This window comes from Notothenia coriiceps, unplaced genomic scaffold (genome assembly GCF_000735185.1).
Source record: "Notothenia coriiceps isolate Sejong01 unplaced genomic scaffold, NC01 NC01_scaffold00000490, whole genome shotgun sequence".
Classification (NCBI taxonomy): Eukaryota; Metazoa; Chordata; class Actinopteri; order Perciformes; family Nototheniidae; genus Notothenia; species Notothenia coriiceps.
The window spans coordinates 306,700-326,835 of NW_011333191.1; the positions used below are offsets into that span (position 1 = coordinate 306,700).

The following is a 20,136-nucleotide window of genomic DNA, read 5'->3' on the forward strand; positions in this document are numbered from 1 at the left end:
CGAGCCTCTTTGTGCAAGAAAACAGTTGTCACTGGGCAGAATAATTTACTGGGCTGACCTCATTAAAATGTTCGTTAAAGAGTGGCTTAGTTTTGATGCAACAAAAGGAAATGTAGCTATTCAAACTGCAAGCAATTCACTTAAAATGCTGTTGTACAGTGCAACAACAATGGTTACAAATTGTAAAGCACTTACTCATCACTGTACCCTGTATGCCATCACTTACTGTACGGAGACTCAGTCATTGGTACATGTTCATATATAAAGCCATGTTGGGTAAACTCCCGTCTTATATCTGGTCTCTGATCACACAGCGAGTTGCAAGTAGCTATTGCCTGAGATCTCACGATGTGGTTTTGTTACATGTGCCAAGTGCAAAGACTGACTTAGCACGTGCACTTTGCTCTGCATCAGCCAAACAGCTCGCTGCACCCGCACTGCGAGGGGGACCCAAGTTCCCATCAGCAAAAACACGTGGGTTTGCTATCCTGGCTCCAAAATGGTGGAATGAGCTCCCCATTGAAATCAGGACAGCAGATAGCTTACACATCTTCAGGCGCAGACTGAAAACTCATCTCTTTCGACTCCACTTCGAGCGATAGAATTACTAACAAAGCACTGCTAACAGAGCACTTATATACTAATAAAGGGCTGGCCTATCTAAAGCCAGTTGAGTAGCACTTGAAATGTTTGGCTCTATGAAACCTGATGTACTTATATGATTCTGTTTTCTTCAAGGTTGTATCTTCCTGGTTGAATGTACTTATTGTAAGTCACTTTGGATAGAAGCGTCAGCTAAATGCAATGTAATTTAATGAAAGCTTTTATTTGCGCAGCTCCTCTAACTTGGAACAGTCTTCAAAAAGAATGGAAACTGAGCGATTTTCAGTTGTTTTCTGTTTTTATGTCTTCATGTGTAACCTACTGCTGCAGGTCTCCCTTGAAAAAGAGATCGATGATCTCAATGGGATTCACCTGGTTAAATAAAGGTTTGAAATGAAATAAAATGAAAAAAAAAAAAAAGAAGGAAGACAACTTTTTACCAACTTAAACAGGCAAAATTGACCTCGTTACTTAAAAAGATAGATTACTTTAATGTAATTTGTTAATGCATATTACATATGTGACAGATTTCCTAGTACTGTTGTTCTCTGCGTGAGAATGATGTGCTGTCAGCGTGTGCTGTGACACATGATGTGAATATATCATCAGAACAGAGACACTTGGAATGGGCAGGATGGGAACATGCTTGTTTTTCACATGAGCGCACCCCATATTGGCAGTCACACACCCGCCAGTCGTGCCCACTTAGTTCCGCCTACCTTCTGCAGGCTCGCCATGCCCGTCAGGAAATTGATTCTAATTGGCTCTGCGTCCATGACGACTTTGAGTCGCCTAGGTTCATTGCCTCTGACCCTAACGAGCTGGAAGGGTCCGCCCACTGGAGATTAAGGACTGTGCTGTTGGGGAGTTTGCAGAGATTCATGCGTGTGATGCAAACAGATTTTCATTGTAGCGATGGCAGAATTGTCTCTGTAGTGTGTTGAACATTCACAGCAACACATGGAAAAATGATACTGTCAACTAAACAGTTAAGTTCTCGAAAATACTGGTCACTCAGCTCGGCATTACAAATGAAAGTGGACCTATCATGCAATATTTGAATAATATATTGTAGGGCCATACCTATATAAAACATGTCTGTGAAGTTTTTCTTTCAAAATACCAAACAAATCATGCATTTTAGCCATGCCTCATTTCGCTCTATTTGCTCTTTTCCAGCCCTGTCTTCACAAGGGCTGATTCTGTGGCAAATGAGCTGCAGCTGACCACGCCCCCCTGCAAAGGAGGGGGCGAGGCACGAGCGTCATGTTACCATGCTGTTACCATGCCACGCAACCTCCCATTCCCCTGATTGGTGGAGAGAGATTGGTGACGTCAGAACAATTTCAAATCTGGATCAGTCTGTATCAGATCCGTTGCAGCCCCGTTTTTAGAGATTTGGGTATGGAGGAAAAGAGAGAGGGTTGTGTTTTCTGACACTTGGTGAGTTCCCTGACACACCGGGGACACATATTCATGTATGAAAGATGTACAAGAGTGCATTTTGCATGATAGGTCCCCTTTAAGTTTAGTCCTGACTCCTGTGTTTGACCAGGGTCTTGAGCAAATGTTCAAACCACTGTAGATTTACATGCAGTTACATAATATATGTTCTCTTTGAACATGTAACTCACGTGGACCTCTGTTAGGGTGAATCTGACCTTTCGCGGCATAAGTTCAGGCTCCTTTGGCTGGTTCTGATCTCAGTTAATGGGAGTTATTTTGGAAATGTCTTGATAAAGAGACATCTTAAGCAAAGTATAACATACTTCAAAATATACTGTTTATTATACTATTAATGTATTTGTCACGCAAGATCCAAATAAACATGGCTCACCGTTTATGTGTTTAGTTTTCTCGGATACTTATTTACAAGAAGTATGTTTTTCATTTAAATAAATATGTTACAATTGAAGGCTATCACAATAAGCAGCCACAAGTATTTTTCTATTTCAGAGACGAGATATTTAAGCTATTAATAACAGTTTTAAATATAAGACAGATGGTGAGGGATGATAATCATGAATCTCAAGTATTTAAATGCTGAATAAAAGGAGTTGTGTTGCGTTTGCATTTCTTTGACAGGAAAAGATTATGTCAAATGTAGTTGGTTGCCAATGTCAAAGGAGCACAAAGTGCAACAGAGCAGTACAGCGCTGCGAGATTAAGCTACTGGGTCAAAAGCTTCACTTCAGATCAAGTGAGAAAAAGCTCCGGGTCAATGTTATCATCAGAGCATCAGACTTATTGCATGTCAGACAGAAACTCACCCAAGACATTGTCTCACATGATCACACACCCACACAAACTCACATCCCATACTTAGCAGAGCAACCGAACAATACAAAGCACCCCCGCCCCTGTAAGCCCCACCACTTCCATATAAGTTAATCACGTAGTGTTCGTTTTAATCTGATTTAAAGGCTCACCATCTGGAAAAGCCCAACAGTGTTAGTGTGTGTGTGTGAGAGTGCGTGTACAGTATATCTGGACTATACTCATCTATTATGAAAAGTGAAACAATTATGCGTACCATGCAGATGACACACTTTTTTAAGCACGAGCCCAATGAGTCTTCAGCTATTTTCTGCTTTCAGGCATATACAGACCATCTGACCCACATCGTAAGCTTGTTGGAAGGAAATGCATTAGCCGTGGTCAGAGACACACACACGTTCATGTCACCGTGGGTCAGTAATCTCAACTCATACAATGCAGGACCCAAATGAGCAGAGCTAAAAGAGCTCAACGGTAAAAGCTATAGACATATACAAATAAAAAGTATACAAATAAACAGATGGGAAAAACTCACTTTTTGTGTTTTGTTCTCCTCTTATTACTATTTAAATAGTACCAGGGTTCCAGCTTTAACATTTTAAAACACCAACAGATTCGGAGCACATTACATCAATCATCCATGCATCATGAACTGTTATATTAATGCTGATAGAACAGCTATTAAAGACTTTCTACCACTACATAACACAAACATGCGTTTAGACAATAAACATTAATTGCCCTGTCACTCATTATCTCAAGGACGTTGTTTGGCTGCCGCTCATGCACAGCCATTCAACGGATGTTAAGCAAAGTTAAGATGGCAGCCTTTTTAATGTAGTCCAACTTTGTTATTAGCTGTCAGTGCAAAGCGAATATGTTTTGTTATGGAAGCAGAGTCTGAAACATGCAAACAGAAAGTCTATTGTGCAGGAAATGTAACAATTTCATGTTTAGTGAATTATCTCATAGTGAAGTTCATTATGAGTTTTTTTACTTTTCACCAGGAATGTACTTGTCATTATAGCAAAGGTTCAGATTGCTGTTTTTCTATTTCTGTATGTCCAAGAACAATCATTAGGTCAGGATGATGCCACATCAGTTGAAGATGTGCTGCTAGCTTTCCAGTCCTGCTGCTGGCCTGGCTCTGAACTGGCACAGGTCACACAGCGAGTCAGACACACTGATCCAAATAGTGCACCTCTGGTGAGTCCGTCTACATGAGCATTTCATCCAGCAGACCAGTAAAAGGCTTGTTTCAACAGATAATGTTTCCTTGTAAAGATAGGCTGTGTTCAAAGTGGATATGTCATTGTAGGATTATTGACATTTACTGACATTGTTCTGGTCTGACATTTGATACTTCCGCCTGGTTTGTCACAAATACATTAAAGAAAATAATGTCCGAGGATAAAATAGATACAGGCCACTTTTTGTATTTTTCCAGTGCAGACGAGTCACATAAGGAGACAAATGTATTCTATAGCCGTGTGTATATGGGAATGTAATTGTTATGTTTAGATCCAATGATTAAAGTTGAACTCATTCACAAGATTATTGTTGACTGTAACTGATGCTTGAAGTTTTAGCTAAAGTCTATCTTGATTGGGGCTAACGAAAACAGTTTCATTTTGTTACCACACCATGGTTAACTATCTAATCCTAAACCTTAATTCTTGAATCATTTACCACCTTAAACATTTGTAATGTTTTCTCATTATGAACCTGATTTAGTTTACTTAATGTACTGCATTTATGTAAGAAACAGTAAACCCTTAACATAATTCTACTGTTGCGTGCCGGCTGCACCTCCTTCCCCCTGCAGGGCTCTGAGGTTCTGCCTTATCAGTGCATACCACAATTTGCATAAGTGCTGCACGAACACCAAACACACAAACTGACGAACAAACACAGGACCAACTACAGCTCCTTCTTAGCAACTTGACAATAATGATATATCCCATAAAAAATATGTTGAACCTGAAATTAGATATTCAACTCCGATAGATACACTTCCTTACTCGCAGCATAAATATGGGAAAAAAACGTCCAATTTAAATTTGGTAACATAACTATTAAAGACTTAAACTTAACTTCCAGCTCACTTAAAAAGTACATTGAAGGTTGCTACATCTAAAACAATAGATAAAAAGTGTTATTTCTTTGCTGCTTCTGCACTATTGCTAAGAGTAGTATCAGTAAGCATGAGGACAAGCAGCAAAAAGGATAAATCACCTTTGAATCTGAAGTATTCTTAGAACAGGTTGAGCCTGCCAAGCTCCCATTATGCTTCTACTCAATCATGTAGTTGTAACGTTTTCCTTAATGATATCATTTATATATTGAAAATCATGGATGGCTATAGGCTGGTAGCTAGTGACACAAGTAATAGCTTTTTTGCACTCTGCCACAGTGTCAGGTTACATAAGAGATGGACTGAGGTCACATGACAAAGATGTGCTGGTGTCAAAGAAACAGTGATGACTGAGACAAGTCTGAGAGGGGAAGGCAGGTGAGAAAGGCAGGTGAGGAAGGCAGGTGAGAAAGTAAGGCGTGAAATGGAAAAGGCTCAAGGATATTCTCAAACACATGGATAACCAGAGTGAAAAAGACACAAAATAAAAAAGGACTGAAACAAACTGTTGTAATGAATTGGATTTTGGTCATTTCCATGGGAGTGCACGTTACGGTGCTTCAGAGCCTCCATGGCCTACATTCTGCCAGCTGGCAACACACAATTGCATGCATGAGTATGCCCTCACTGTCCACCCCCTCAACACAGACACATGGATCAGATGAGACAGTTGTGGGGCAGTGTTTCCATTAGGAGGGATGAAAACATTTTACATCCATTTACACAGCCGAGCATGTTGGTTTTTCCCTTTTCTGACGTGCCATCTTAACCCTTAAGACTTCCATTAGCTTCCTCATCAACTGTGACTACAATAACTACACTTATGTTATAGTTAAAGAGCGTTAAGCCTGTCAGCCGTAAGTTACAAGTATTCCCGACTGTGTAACCTTTCAGTATAGGTATACAAAGCGTCTCAGGTTGCCCTCATGCAAGCGTTATAATGGCTGAGTCCTCAGTCCTAGTTGATACCTGTGTCCCATTTCCAACCACGGAAGCATAAAACTAATTTTAAAGTTGCATGAGGCAGATTAGCCTAGTTCAACCAAGCGGTGTAAATTGGGTTGGGTTAGCTAACGTCTTATGATATCAACGTCATTCTCATAAACCTGAATGGAACTATGTGAATTAGCTAAGTACTGGGAATAAGAAGGGTTGGAGGAGAAAAGGGTAAAAGAGGTTTGTACATATGTGTGTACAATAAGATATGGTTGTACTGTTTGTAATCTTTTGCATGGGTAAGCTGCTTAAGGGGTCTTCCATGGAAAGCAATTGTGACCAATTAAGCTTAGCGTGAGAGAATTGGACGAAAAATTGACAGATTAACAGCACACGCAGAGAGAAAACAAAGAGATTAAAAGATATGTCAGCAACAATAAAAGCAAAATGAGTAGAAATATAAAGAAGGTAAAAGGAAGGAGCAATAACGGGGGGAAAGAAAGGTGAAGGAGTGAAGAAGAAGAAGAAGAAGAAGAAGAAGAAGAAGAAAAAGAAGAAGAAGAAGAAGAAGAAGAAGAGGAAGAAAGTGCAACAGCGAGTCACACATTCCAAAAGCACCCAAAAAGCAACAAACCACTTCACAATGCAAATCAACATGCAACTTTCTAAATATACTCATGTGCAGTGAGTCCAGTCAAGTATGAAAACAAACATAGTACTCACCTAGTCTAGGTTGCCCTTATGGCTGGCACACAGTAGCATACCTCCAACACACACACACCACCACCACCAACGTGAAACTACGAGTAAGAGCAAACATAAGTAGCAAGAAAATAAGCACTCGAAAGGTGGTGAGAAGAAAAATCGATTTCCAAACAAATGTGTCAGTGTGTGTGTGTGTGTGTAAAGATGTGTGTGTGTGTGAGTAAGGTGGGTGTGTGTTAGTGTGTGAGAGGAGATCCACTCCAGCAGCGGACGGTACGGGAGAGCTCTGTCTGTCGCTCGCTCTCTTTCTCTCTCTGGCAACTGTGACGTGTCAGGTTTTAGTCCAGACCCCTCCCTCCCTCCCTCCCTCACTCCCTTCCCCTCGCTCCGTCTCTCCCTCATTTGCTTTCCCTCTCTTAATCCCTCGCTTCCAGTCGCCCCACCTCCAGACCCTCAGACTGATGAAGACTTAGAGCTGTAAGCACACACACACAAACATGTGAGACATGCATGTCATATGTAGATGACATGCACTTATGGTGCTTAAGTTAACTTGAGTTCCTAGAGTCGCCATGTTTGGTTTTGTTTGACCCTCACAACCTGCCGATTGGCCACGAGACTTCATGTTATTTTACCTTTTTGTACTATTTTGATTTCATTGTTTTTCTAAACTATTATATACTATTATGTTCATCATTTGTACAAAAAAACGGTGATGATGCCACTTTGATAAGTGAGTTTTCGCGAAGAAGAAATATCATTGTTTTAATACTTTCTTACAGGGAGTCTATAGCACTTTTTCCTGCAAAGGAAATTCTAGGGCTTAATAATTACCATTTTGTGGCTTCGATAGAAAACATGTTCCTGATTTAAATATAAATATTGTCTCGTAATAGTCTCACCATGTATTAGATGTCACCTTTTTACATCACATATTTCCCTATTCATTAGTACGGACACATTTTAGTTAAAGATTAGTTAATTAATAATACAAAATCAAACTTACCAGTGGGGTTGTTGTGTTGTGTTGGCACTTTAAGATGCTTCTTCCTCCCCAGCTCTTCCCCAAGTAAGAAGTACCATCCTTGAAATTCCTATGGCACATACACAAAGAGTGACTGGGGTGTATGTGTGGGGGTCTAGCGCATGCAAGTGTGCGCCTGAGATCAAGCTTGGGGATCCAAATTAATGAGAACTACTTTAAAATAAATTCTTCATGTGAGCATAAACATGTTACACACACACACACACACACACACACACACACACACACACACACACACACACACACACACACACACACACACACACAGTGCCCGCTCCTCCAGGGCAGCAAACACTGAATATACACACTCGCTACTCACAATGCTTTAGCTTATTTAAGCAGCTGATGCCCCTACTTCTGCGCTTGTGCCCTGAGAGCCAGATGGTGACTGTGTGTATATATGTATGTATATATATATATATATATGTGTGTGTGTGTGTATGTATGTGTGATTGCAACTCCTGTACTGTACGTGTGTTATATAAAGTCATGCAGAAAGGTCTGATTTATAATCCAGAGGATGATGTGAGCACAGTTTTGCAAAAAGGGACATGACAACATTGTTTTGAGGTCATTAGTGATCTTACTTTATGTTTCAAATGTATTACAGCACACACACACACACACACAATGATGCACATACACACAAACAGCCAGCCTCCTCTTTTGTACTAAATAATGTGATGCCATGGACAGTGACAATAATCTCCGTTTTAAAAGCATCTTATCTGAGTAGACAGATTTCTGCGGGCTGTGGGACAAGGGGGGAGGACGGGCGGGAACTTGTATAGAGTATGGGGGAGGGGAGGGCATATGTCCTGACGGTCAGGGATGGATTTATCGTTCAATATTACAGTGTACATGTGACAAAGAGGGGGGGGAACACAGGGCAAAGGGAGATGTTATTCAGGAGGGAGACATATGAGGAGGATAAAAAGAGAAAGCAGGACATGAGAAAAGTAAACACAAAGAAGCAAAAGGGTGGAAACAGATGACATGAAGTGACAGGCAAGCAATGCAGGTAACACAAATAACACTCATTACTAAGCTACGTAACAAGAGCCCAGTGGAGGGAAAGAGAAAGGAGGTCTGAATAATAAATAAATAACAGAAAAAGAGTGTGTGGTAGAGGGGATAAGACTCTGTGACTTTGAGCTAAATCGTCTGCATTTAAAGCCAATTAAATATTCATTGGGATAGATGTAAAGAAGAAAAAAGCCATGAGCCTGACTAAAATAGAATTTCTTCCTGTTGGTGGTTTTTCCTCACTGATGTGGGCGTTATTTGGGATCAATAAAAAACACTTACTGTGGTGATGAGTTAAAGAGAGATAGCATGCAGCTGTGATCCTGATTTGTTTTCCTCTTTTTATTTCTAAACACCAAATTAAGAACTGTATGTCAATTTGTCAGCTAGTCTGAGAAAAGCTTAAAGCTCTAGTTAAATAGCCAAAATGAAAGGCTTATGGAACAGAAACAGACAACTGGGGATCACTTCTCAATAGTTATGAGGGTTTTGGTTTCCTTTCAATCCAAAAAATAGCTCTAAGAATACACATATTATGTAAAGGTGGATACAGTTGGATACAATATTGTTGAATAATTCAATTGTAAAGGGAATAAACTAGGAAGAGCAGTTATGGGGACCAACTGTACAGTGGAGGAGAACCTATTATAAGCAAAAGGGCAACACTGAACTCTTGGACCTCACATTTAATCTGCCATCACCTGGGACCATTTGAGAAGAAAGGCTTGGAGCTGTGTTCTTCTATATTATTCTGCGGGTGTGTTGGATGAGGGGGCCTCACCCTTTTTGTTTCCCGTCTAGGGATGGCACTGCCTGTTTGTCAGTCGACCACATTGTTTCCTACTGAAATATCTATAAGATGGATTTATATTAAATTACAACTAATAACAAGTAAATCCCACCTTAGATGCTAAAATAGTAACTTATTCTTGTTTTTTTGTATTTGTATGCAGACCAGCTAACCACATAGAGCCCTGAGCAACAGAAAGGAAATGTTCAGTATTTGTGATGAGAACTGGATGTGCCGGTCTTTGACAGATCCAACAAAAGCTGAAAGAAGGAATCAACTTAGGGCTTTGTGTCTGCTGATGGGTAACAAACTCTGTCTTGTTATCATTTCAGTCCAACTGATATCAAAAGTCTCCAAAGATATTTTTTTAGTATAAAGAGGCATTACTTTCTGCGATTACATTGTAAAACAAATCTAACCTTAATATAGTAGGAAAAAGACACTCCGTATGGCACCTGAATAATGAAGGCATCTGTGTTTAGGTGTGTGACCACTGTGTGACCCATAACATTTCAGTAGAGCGAGTGACTCACTGTGACTTACTCCAGTGACTGGAGGCAGTACTGCTGGACTGAAAGACTTGTGACCCCAAAGTGTTTCCTCTGATCTATCGAGGTCACTGCATACATCCACACTGAGCTGAACTTTTAGATTCATGGTCTAATGACTGGACACACACGCACACGTAGGTGGAGGGAAAGTTGAAAAGACAGCTAGTACACTGTTGACAGAATGACTTTATTCCTGTAATCTCTGTTTGAACTCACCTTGTCTGGGTCCATAAGGGAACGCACACCAAAGCTCATGCAACCCAGCAGTAAACTCATCCTGTTTGTAGAGAGAGAAACAGAAAGAATAAAGATGAAGGATCAAAATATAAATACATTTCTCAAATTAAAAGCAAATGTGTTCTCAGTTTTGGTTTCTGAAATGTGTTTTTTATCCTCCAAAAGCATTAAATCCCATGAGCCTAACATATCAGTATGGAGATTTATAATGTTTGTCATCTAAGTGTCAGATGCTTCACATCATCTGATCCCACATTACTGCACATTCTTAATTATTACAAAAAAGAGGGGACAAGATTGATCCCTTGTGTACAATCTGTGTCGTAAGAGGAATAGTAAAACATGAAGTTGATAAACAAAACAATAATTACAAAGTTGAAGCTATAAAATGAAAAATATATGAATTCTGACATTGGACCAATGTTATGGGAGTCTGTGTGTGGCGGTGGTTGAGGGGGTGGGGATGTTCAATTATGCATACACAAATGAAAAAAATGTTCTCGACAACCTCCCAGCTGGACAGGACTAATGCAGCTGCTGATTCTGTTCTCAGGGCAAACTGGCTGTCAGCACAAATGAACACCTTTCTTGGCTCCGCTCAGTAGAAGGAGCCAGTGACCGAAAGAGCTCAGCAGCATTGGCAGATTGTTCACAATGATGAGTTTTATAATAGCTCATTTTACCAAAACATCCAGCTAGCGCCCCTGTACATCTGTTTGTGGGCAGAGTGGTGCATTGAGTTAAAGATGTTAGTCAGCGTGCTAATGCTTTAATTGGAAATGAAAACATGCTGGTGTTCTGCAGGTTTAGAATGTCATCATCATTTAACACATAGGCAAGCTGACATCTGATTAAAAAAAGGACTTAACCCTAAGTGAAGAGGCTGATTGGAATGTCAGCACTTTGCAGGTTTTTTGAATAAACCAAGTTATTTGACCAATTAAAATGTTGACTATGATGGCACTATATGGAAAGTTAAGGGATCACCAATGTGGTTACGTTGAGTCCTGACAAAACATGTTTTCCCTAATTTTCATCCAACTGTTTTTGGGAAATATCAATTGAAACCACAGCTTCATGGTGTGTAATAGATGGTGTGTGTGTTTAATAGATGATACACAGTGGTTCACCAAAGTCATTAGTATTCATTCTCTGGGCACCATTAATATCTGTACCAAATTCACCGGCAAATCATCACATACGTGTTTAAATTCCACTTAAAGCAAATTTAGCATCCTGAATCAGCTGCCTAAAGTCAATTTGACAGGTGCCCTAGTACCTCAAGTTACTTTTACGTCAAATAAATGATGCATTAAGGCAGCAGCTTTTCTAAAGGGTTAATTATTACCTACACTACTGTTTATAGTAGGGATGCCAGAAACTGACCACGATCAAATTCGAAAATCGGACAGCCCTGGCGAATATTAATCGATTATTCGCCGCCACAGACCCTTCCTCCAAGTTTACAGTAAAACAAACTGGTGGTGTGACCAATGGCTATTTACAATTATTAATACTATTACTATTATTAGCATTAGTCAATAGTTTTGGTTGAAACTAAGCCAGGAAAAAGAAAAACATAAATAATAATAAAATATATACGGTAAATCAAATCAAATTTAAAAAAATAATTTTCGATTATGGAGATTGTAACGAATATTCGAAAAATCGCCGGTATCCCTAGTGACATGTCTCCATGCTTTAATGTTCAAAAAGCTCTTCTTTTTTTTTTAGTGTTGTAACTTGTGATTTCTTTCAAAGTGGCCTGGTCAAACAATGGTTAAACTTTGAAGACTAGAGCTTCCATTAGCTATGGAGCTGGCAGAGTCCCACATAACACTTGTTTGGTATAATGTGGATCGTTAGGAGATGAGAATAAGGGATGATTGAGCAGGGGAAAACAGAAAATGACATTTTGATGCCCTGGGTTAATCTAAATTAAGTGCTGCTCCTATCATCAGCCCTACCCTACTCTCTTAAGCAATGCTTTGTGGCTGTTTTGATTTACACTGATGTCCTTCGGTTGGCTACAGCAGCACTTTGGTCAATGTTCTTTAGTGTTTAAGAAGTTTTGCTGAAGAGGCACTAATGCTTACAACTTCTCCACAGCACAGAAGAGGCGAACGTTGAATGGGCAACGTTTTATTTGGGGCTAGAAAAAAGAAGTGATTTAAAAAAAATCATTTGGGTAATGATATCACCCCTGAGGAGACTTTAGGTCCTCATTTTTGCTTGTGGTGCATACATGTGGTCTGCAGGTGGTCAGGTCTTTCTTTTATTTAGATGTTGACGATCATGAGCTGCTTCTTCAGTTTATGCAGGCATGTACTGTATGTGGCCTGATAAGAGAACATATTGTTACTCAGTTGCTCTTTTTAACAAAGGAGTGTTTTGTAACTTCAGCAACCTCGATTAAATTACATTCAAATGCTGTCTGCAGAAAACTAAATCTAAGCAGCATCTGTTCTCCACCTCACCGGTAAATGAGTGCATGCAACAGATCTGACTGTTACATATTACATTATTTGATGATCTTTTAATTGTGATCGATTTCCTTGAGGTTCTAAAATGTATCGTTTACATTAGAGATGTCCCGATCCGATCACGTGATCGGGGATCGGAGTCGATCACGTGATTTTCAAAAGATCGGAATCGGGAGAAAAAAAATCGGTGATCGGGATTGTTTGTTTTTTTTAAATACTTTTTTTTAAATTTTGTATTCAATGTTACAAAACAAAAATGACCATGTTCAAGTCTTAAAGTCATCCTGAGGCCTTAGTTTTGGTTTCAAATTACACAACATCATGTATGTGTTGCTTCTTTGGGGCTTGTTTTCATAGACCTGGTTGCTTATTTCTCTCAAATCTGGCAACAGAGTGGGCAGGGCGCAGTGTCTAATTGTAGCAGTAAGCTAACGAGTACCGAAAGCTTTATTTTGTTTTGATCCAATGCTGCACAACTGAACTGATCCAATGCTGCTGTGAAAAAAAGAAGCTATATCCATGTTGGATAGAATATCCAATTTAAATAAGAAAAAATAACCTTAAGGGACAACTTGAATGCTTTTTTCTCTCTTAATGCATTGCATAAAGATCGGATCGGGAAAAATCGGTATCGGCAAATTGTCAAAATCAAATGATCAGAATCGGATCGGGAGCGAAAATAGGTGATCGGGACATCCCTAGTTTACATAAGATAGTCCTTGGTTGACAGAGCACCTGGAGAATCCATGAATATGTGACATTGCTGTGTGTGGATTAGAAGTATTGAAGAAAGCGTGCAAAATAAATCGTTGTGCATCATGTTGGTTCTGAGCCATTTTTAGTAGGAAATGGGAGCTAGTAAGAGTCTACCTCGCGTAGTCTATGCAATACTACTGTTTGGAGAAGGGCAAACTGCACACTGTTTTCAAGTTTTTAGGATAATAAAATAACAAATGTAATATTAAACCAACCAGCAGTTGGATAAAAGCAAATAATGTTCAACTATTTGAAACATGTGTTCCTACTGGCTTTTCCAAATAAATACCAAGTGACATTTGGTGTGAATGAAGCTTAATTGCTTACCAAAGATGAGTAAATCTCTCTTAATCTGTGTCCCAGAAACTCTCCCAAAAAGGTCTTTATCTTTATAAGCATTCCATGATCTTAACTCAACTATTCATGTAAGCCTGCCCCTGTATACAGTACATCTGTACACGTCGTTTCAAACAGCTGCTGTATGTGACACTATGCTTTTAATCAACTGAAAACACAAAGAATCATTGGAATTGGAAAAGTGGGATATCTGCATTATTGTCAAACGTAGTGTTCTTCAGTGTTTCTACCACATAGCAATGTTTTATCTGTCCTCTCAATAAAACATTGCACAGAGATGTGTGACTCATTCAACCATATGTCCTCCATCCCCAGCAATGACCCTGTTTCGTCTTTAGTCTGGTGAGGCAGGGAGGCGAGAGTAACACATTCACTCTGCCAGAGTGAGCAGCCATACATAAACACACACACAAAGAGCCAAACAGACAGAAGCATGCTGCAGAATCAAGTATACAATGGTGTTGTACTGCTCTACTGGGAGGATTTTTGCATGTTACAGCTTCTTGTAAAGATAAGTTCAAATCGGAAAAAGACTCACAAAACGATTGTCTTTGAGCCACTAAAACCATCACTCTCCCCGCCAACAACGTCAACATTCCCAGCAGGTACCTTGATGTGGAGTCAGAGTTCCACATTGTGAAGAGCAGTCTCTTATGCAGGTCCCCTTCACTGACAACACTGAAAACAAAGAAGAAATGTAGTTTCCCCTCACTTGACTCAAATGTTTACCAAGTTCATCTTTGATATAACATCTGTTTGGGACTAACAACATCTGAATAGAACACAACTGACTCAAAAGCAGTGTGTGTAAAATGCTAACGTAGATATTGATAAATCTACATATGTATCATATACAGTGACATAATGTCTTGATGTAATTGTGTAACACACATTCAATCTCAGCTAAGCAAATCTGTCTTACACTTAGGATTCAACTCAGTTAAACTACCCTAAAATAACATTTTTGAAGATGTGCTGCACTTCTGTAACATTGTATAAAAGCTTACAAGTAAAAGGTTTGCAAGAAGATGGGGTTCCTACACTCAGGAACCATCTGACTCTTCTGTCTGTCGCTGGGATCGCTGTCCGGGAACATGCCGATCTGAATAGGACCGCAAAACAAGTTCACACACTTTAATATTCACAGTTTTTTCTTGAACTGTATAACTCTGTAGAGGGCTACATACCTTAACATAAGAGTCACATGACCGCTGGCAATCCTCCACAATGCCCCTAGCCTCCAGAACTGTCAACACATACAAAAAGAACTGAATAAATGAGTTGCATTAATTATGTATATACTCATCTCCTTTTTCAGGAGCTGCGCAAAGTGTCACTAATAATGAAATTCAACTGGACCAACAAATGCCCTGCTCCACTGCGGCTCAGAATACTGTAAGTGTGGTATACAATATTTCAGTAGAAGGGAATTTTGCTACAAATATGCAATCAGGTAGACTCTGCATGTGTTAGGAGTCCAGTGAGCACACGGTCAAATGTATGGGCCGTCACATTTAATATAGCTTGTGTCAGCTTCAACTCGGGAAATGCAGAATAGGACCCGAATGCAGACATATAGGCAAGAGTGGAAAAGATTAATGATTTATGAAAGTATATACAGGGCCTCCAGGCAGCGGCAGGCAGAGATACAGATACAGGTTACGTTTCATGTTTAGGGAACAGAAGGAAAGTGGGATAGGTAAACAGGGGAGGTCAGGTGAGTATAGGACTGAAGGGAAAAGGGTGATTGCAGGGCAGGAAGGGGAATATGGATGTGGAAGTAGAGAAAAGGTTTAAGGGAAGGGAATGGCAGGAGACAGGCAGATTGTGACAGCTTGAATGACATCACATTAACTCCACTCGTGGTATGTGAAGAAAAGAAAGAGGATGTCTGTCTGCTGAAATAACAAGTACTGAAAAAGATTTGTGAGATTTCCAATAACTACAAACCAGACTTTATAGAAACAGCTGCTCAGTAAATCAACATCTGATGCATGTTTCCAGCTCTCCTTTCTTGTTGCCAACCAAGCCATTACACTGTGGGTACTTTATCCCCTGCCAAAAAACAGCATCAAATGAAATTCTAACTGGCGTTTACGTCCACATGGGGCTCAAACACCTCATGGATCAAGAGACAGGAGGCTGTAGTGGCAATTGCTCCCGTTTATTATTGATTACTCTCATTGTACATCTTTACAGTATTGACGAGTTTAAAATATCAACGACAAGGCTGTCAGAAGTCTCACATGGTTTAGTCTAAAGGCATTTCTCAGGATATGTTCAAAAATGACCTAAATGTCAACTTCATACAGACCAAAACACCAAATATGAAACATTTCTGATGACCTCGGACCCTTCTTCCATTTCACCTGAAGACGCATCTCAGAAACTACATGCAAAACACATAGGTTTAAAATGCAAGTAACTCCGGGACTATGATCGAGCATTATTCGTGGTGACAAAACATTGAATAACTCTTAGATTGTTCCTACATACCTTTTTTATATAAGAAAACAGCTTTCACTCTCCTAAAAAAATATATACTCAGTTTTCACTTTACTTTGTGGGTTAGGGATGTGTTGATCAAACTCTGCGGTATTCTTTAAGGACACAGTGATGTTGTTGTATTGAGTTGCATTATCTCTAGAGGCTTTTTTTCATGATATTCCGTTCCCCTCATTTTGGATAATTAGACATTGCATTAAATTTGTCATGGAAGGGTGGACAAAAAAACATCTAATTTGGAATCTGATGAATAAATGGCCATTCACTCAGAGAAATGACAGGGGCACAAAAGACCTGAGAGAGGACACGGAGAATCACAAACAAAAGTAGAAGCGTGCATGACTTGGTTGCTGGGAGACCAAATTAAATAACCACTTAAGTTAGATCAATGTGCTCAGCTCCCAACCAACCTACCTACGCCTTTTCATATTAATGGTCTGCTGTCGTGATTAGACAATCTGCACTGTGCCATTCATGTGCTGCAAATCATATGCTCAATTTGCCTTGCCAAATACATTTTAATATTTCACCAGCCTCATAGTGCAGGCTTTCAAGTGGTCAGAGTACATAGTGTTTGGCCACAGCAGTGCAGCCTTTAATAGGACTTACCACTAACAACAAGAACTTCTTGCTCCTGGATGATTGACAGCTTCAGCTGACCTATTGAAAACAAGAAAAGGAAGGTTATGACAGTTTGAGACGTATCATTATTAGACGTAATAGTTTACATTTAAGTGGAAAAATAGAAAACTTATTTGCATTAACTTTTCATTGTGAAGTAAATGAGGATTTCAAAATGCAATGGCTGTAGAATAATGACAAGAATCAGCGTTTACATCGGTATAAATCTTCTCGTTTAATAACTCTCAGCAAGAAAGTAAATAACCACATCTATATTAATTGCCAAAGCCTGTTTGTATCATTATTGTAGTTTTGCTTGTAATGTAAAAAAAAAAACATTTTTGGTTAGCATGACTTATCCTGGTCATTAGACAAGGTTGAACTTGACATCATTTGAAAAAGGGCAGCAGAGGGAATGTGAGCTTGGAAAGTGCAGCCTGTGAGCAAACCAAAAAGGTCAGATAGCTTCTCAGGGCTCGTAGCTGTGTGTGTGTGTGTGTGTGTGTGTGTGTGTGTGTGTGTGTGTGTGTGTGTGTGTGTGTGTGTGTGTGTGTGTGTGTGAGCTTACAGCCCGTTTTGATTTCAGAAATCTGTTGATATTAACATTGTATCATCTCCCATCTGAGGACCAACGAGCCTGATAAAATACGTTTAATTATGTATTTATAGTTTAGCTCACCCACTTCTTATTCTCTGTGTGTGTGTGTGTGTGTGTGTGTGCGTGTGTGTGCGCGTCCACACTCCACAGTCCATCATGTGTCAGTATTTCCCCTCCCTCACTCCCACTTTGTCTGCCGTTGTTTCCCTTTCCTGTAAGTCTCCTAGCACTGCGAAGGGCTCTAGGAGACTTGTTAGTCATGTTGACATGGCCAATGCTAACATTGGCTTTGTGCTCCTCTAAATTAATCCTGCTGCTCATAAGAGCAGAGTCAAAAAAACTAAAATGTGGGAGCCTTGTTGTGTGATAACACTGCTGGCACTTCAGCGCTTGGGTACAAGGGATGTTTGTCGTTCCCACACTGAACTTGGCATAGTTTTGTGCTGCTGGCTGAGGTGGAAGAACAAAGTGAGAACACGGTATGAAATATCTTGCTGGTACATCTGAACCTAAAGCTAAAGAAGCAGCCTCAAAAATGGCAAACACAATCTGTACCACACTAGTTATAACGGTAAACAGGTTCTTGTCACTGCTGGGAAATCCATCTTGTTTAAATGGTTAAAATGTATCCATGTTTGCAGTAAACAGTCAGCAGGAGCTTTATTGATCCTTTAATGGAATTTTCCTTCATTCTCAACACTGCAGGTGATGCATGCTAAGTCGATACATTGCTCTAATTGATAAATACATTAGCCTGCTTTGTAACATCAGCTCAAAAGGGATAAACATAGTTCTTTATGGGTGATAACGATAGAAGTGGTTCCAGTGGTTTTTAAAGACAGGGGAGAGAGAATCTAATAAATAGTAGGCACAAAAGAGAAAAAAGCAGATGGCCTGTAAGAATGGAACAATGATATTTTGGAAGCAATGGTTACAGATGCGAGTGTAGGAGTGAATTAATAGGGCCTGGCAGACAAGACAGCGCTGTGGGTCAATACATGCATAACTGAAAACACACCCACGACTCACACACACCAATGCAGTAATAAATGGCCACTGTGCACACTGCTCTGAATGCTCAACCTCTGAATAAATCACTACGACTTATGCACGACTACCCAATCCACTCTAATCAGAGACATTTCCATCATGAAGTTCAAACGCCTTAAACATTTCAAATGTATTAAATGTTCCAAACTTCTACCAATATCGATGAATTTGACATCTGAAGGCAAATTTGTGATTCAGGGTTGTGTGAATAATTCAGAATTGACTTGGATTGGATCTACTGAGGACCTTTATCACGTGCTGTTCCCAAAATCCCTCTTCCATTGCTTTGTCTCTTCAGAAATACAAAGAGATGCCATCCTCAGCCATTCTGTGTTGATGTGCTTGGCAAGATTTAGAGCTAGGTTGGATTAAAAATTCCTGCCTGCTCCTGGGGAAGGAAAGTATTTAATGTCAGAAGAAAGGCCAGCCTTACAGAGAGAAAGAGGGTTTAGTAACTAAAATAGTGCAGCATGAAGTTTTATAACAGAGATCCATCAACAGTAAAAAGTACTTTGATGAGGCATAGCGGGTAATAATTACAGAAGGCAAAATTAACTATTGTGACTTAGAAAACACTGCTTGACTACAAAAAGGTGAAAGAGGTTTCATTTCTTAGTGTTGGCATTTAACAGAGGCGCAACGCTATGAAGCTTCAAATGAAAAGATTAAATTCCCAGAAACCTTAATTATTTGTACTTCCTCTCATCCTATAAACACAGTCAGCTTGTAAACATAATTAGTCTCCGGTATAGGAGAAAGATGTGAATGGTGTCTGAGTTTGCAGACTTCCACTCAAGTCAAAACGCCAATCAAACCTTCATTTAAGTGCCTTTGAAACAGCAGACTATTAAGAAATGTTGTTTTCAATCAATAAAGCCAATGTCCATGTTCAACACGTTCTCAAACTTCAACATCAAGTAGTGTTTATGGTCCTTTCCACAGTGTTGTTTGTGTAGCTGTTTCCCAGAAGGTTCTGCGTTGAACAGATAAGTCAGATGCTGTTGTTATTTCTTTGTCTGCATGAGCTAAAGTGTTTTTATGTCTGACTCAACACCTTTTATAAATTGAGAGAAATGTGGTTTGTTAAATACTGTGCAGCATGTTTAATCAGTATGTAATGGGAAAAGAATACAGAGATGTTTAAGAACAAAAAAGGTGTAGTCATTAAAAAAAGATGTAAGACACTAACATTGATGTTGACAGTGAGTCACTCGCCATCTGAGTATTCCCACGTTCACATGTCAGCCCAGTTAGTCACCATACTGCTGTCCAGTAACAAGACATGAGCCCAGCCACGTCACGCTTATCTGGAATCAATTTGGTATAGATTACAGATATTGATGAATGTGATTTCTTTATAAATGTAAACTTTAAAAACACCAAAGTGCACAGACACATTTAGACAACATGTACTTTGTGTGTGGCTCCCTTTGCTCTGCCAAAGGCAAATCGAAAATGTCAT

The 20,136-nt window shown here is 39.6% G+C and overlaps 1 protein-coding gene across 1 annotated transcript; it reads right to left on the reverse strand.

Moving 5' to 3' along the window:
- Positions 1-7,071: 7,071 nt before the first annotated feature.
- Positions 7,072-17,066, reverse strand: LOC104953770 (regulator of G-protein signaling 3-like). The gene is made up of 7 exons (XM_010780779.1): positions 17,015-17,066; positions 15,088-15,146; positions 14,908-15,002; positions 14,510-14,578; positions 10,284-10,344; positions 7,662-7,749; positions 7,072-7,130 (listed from the first exon to the last, which is right to left on the reverse strand). Exons 3-7 carry the CDS (start codon positions 14,994-14,996, stop codon positions 7,072-7,074), a joined length of 366 nt encoding a protein of 121 aa, XP_010779081.1. The 5' UTR covers positions 14,997-15,002; positions 15,088-15,146; positions 17,015-17,066.
- Between the last annotated feature and the right edge of the window lie 3,070 nt (positions 17,067-20,136).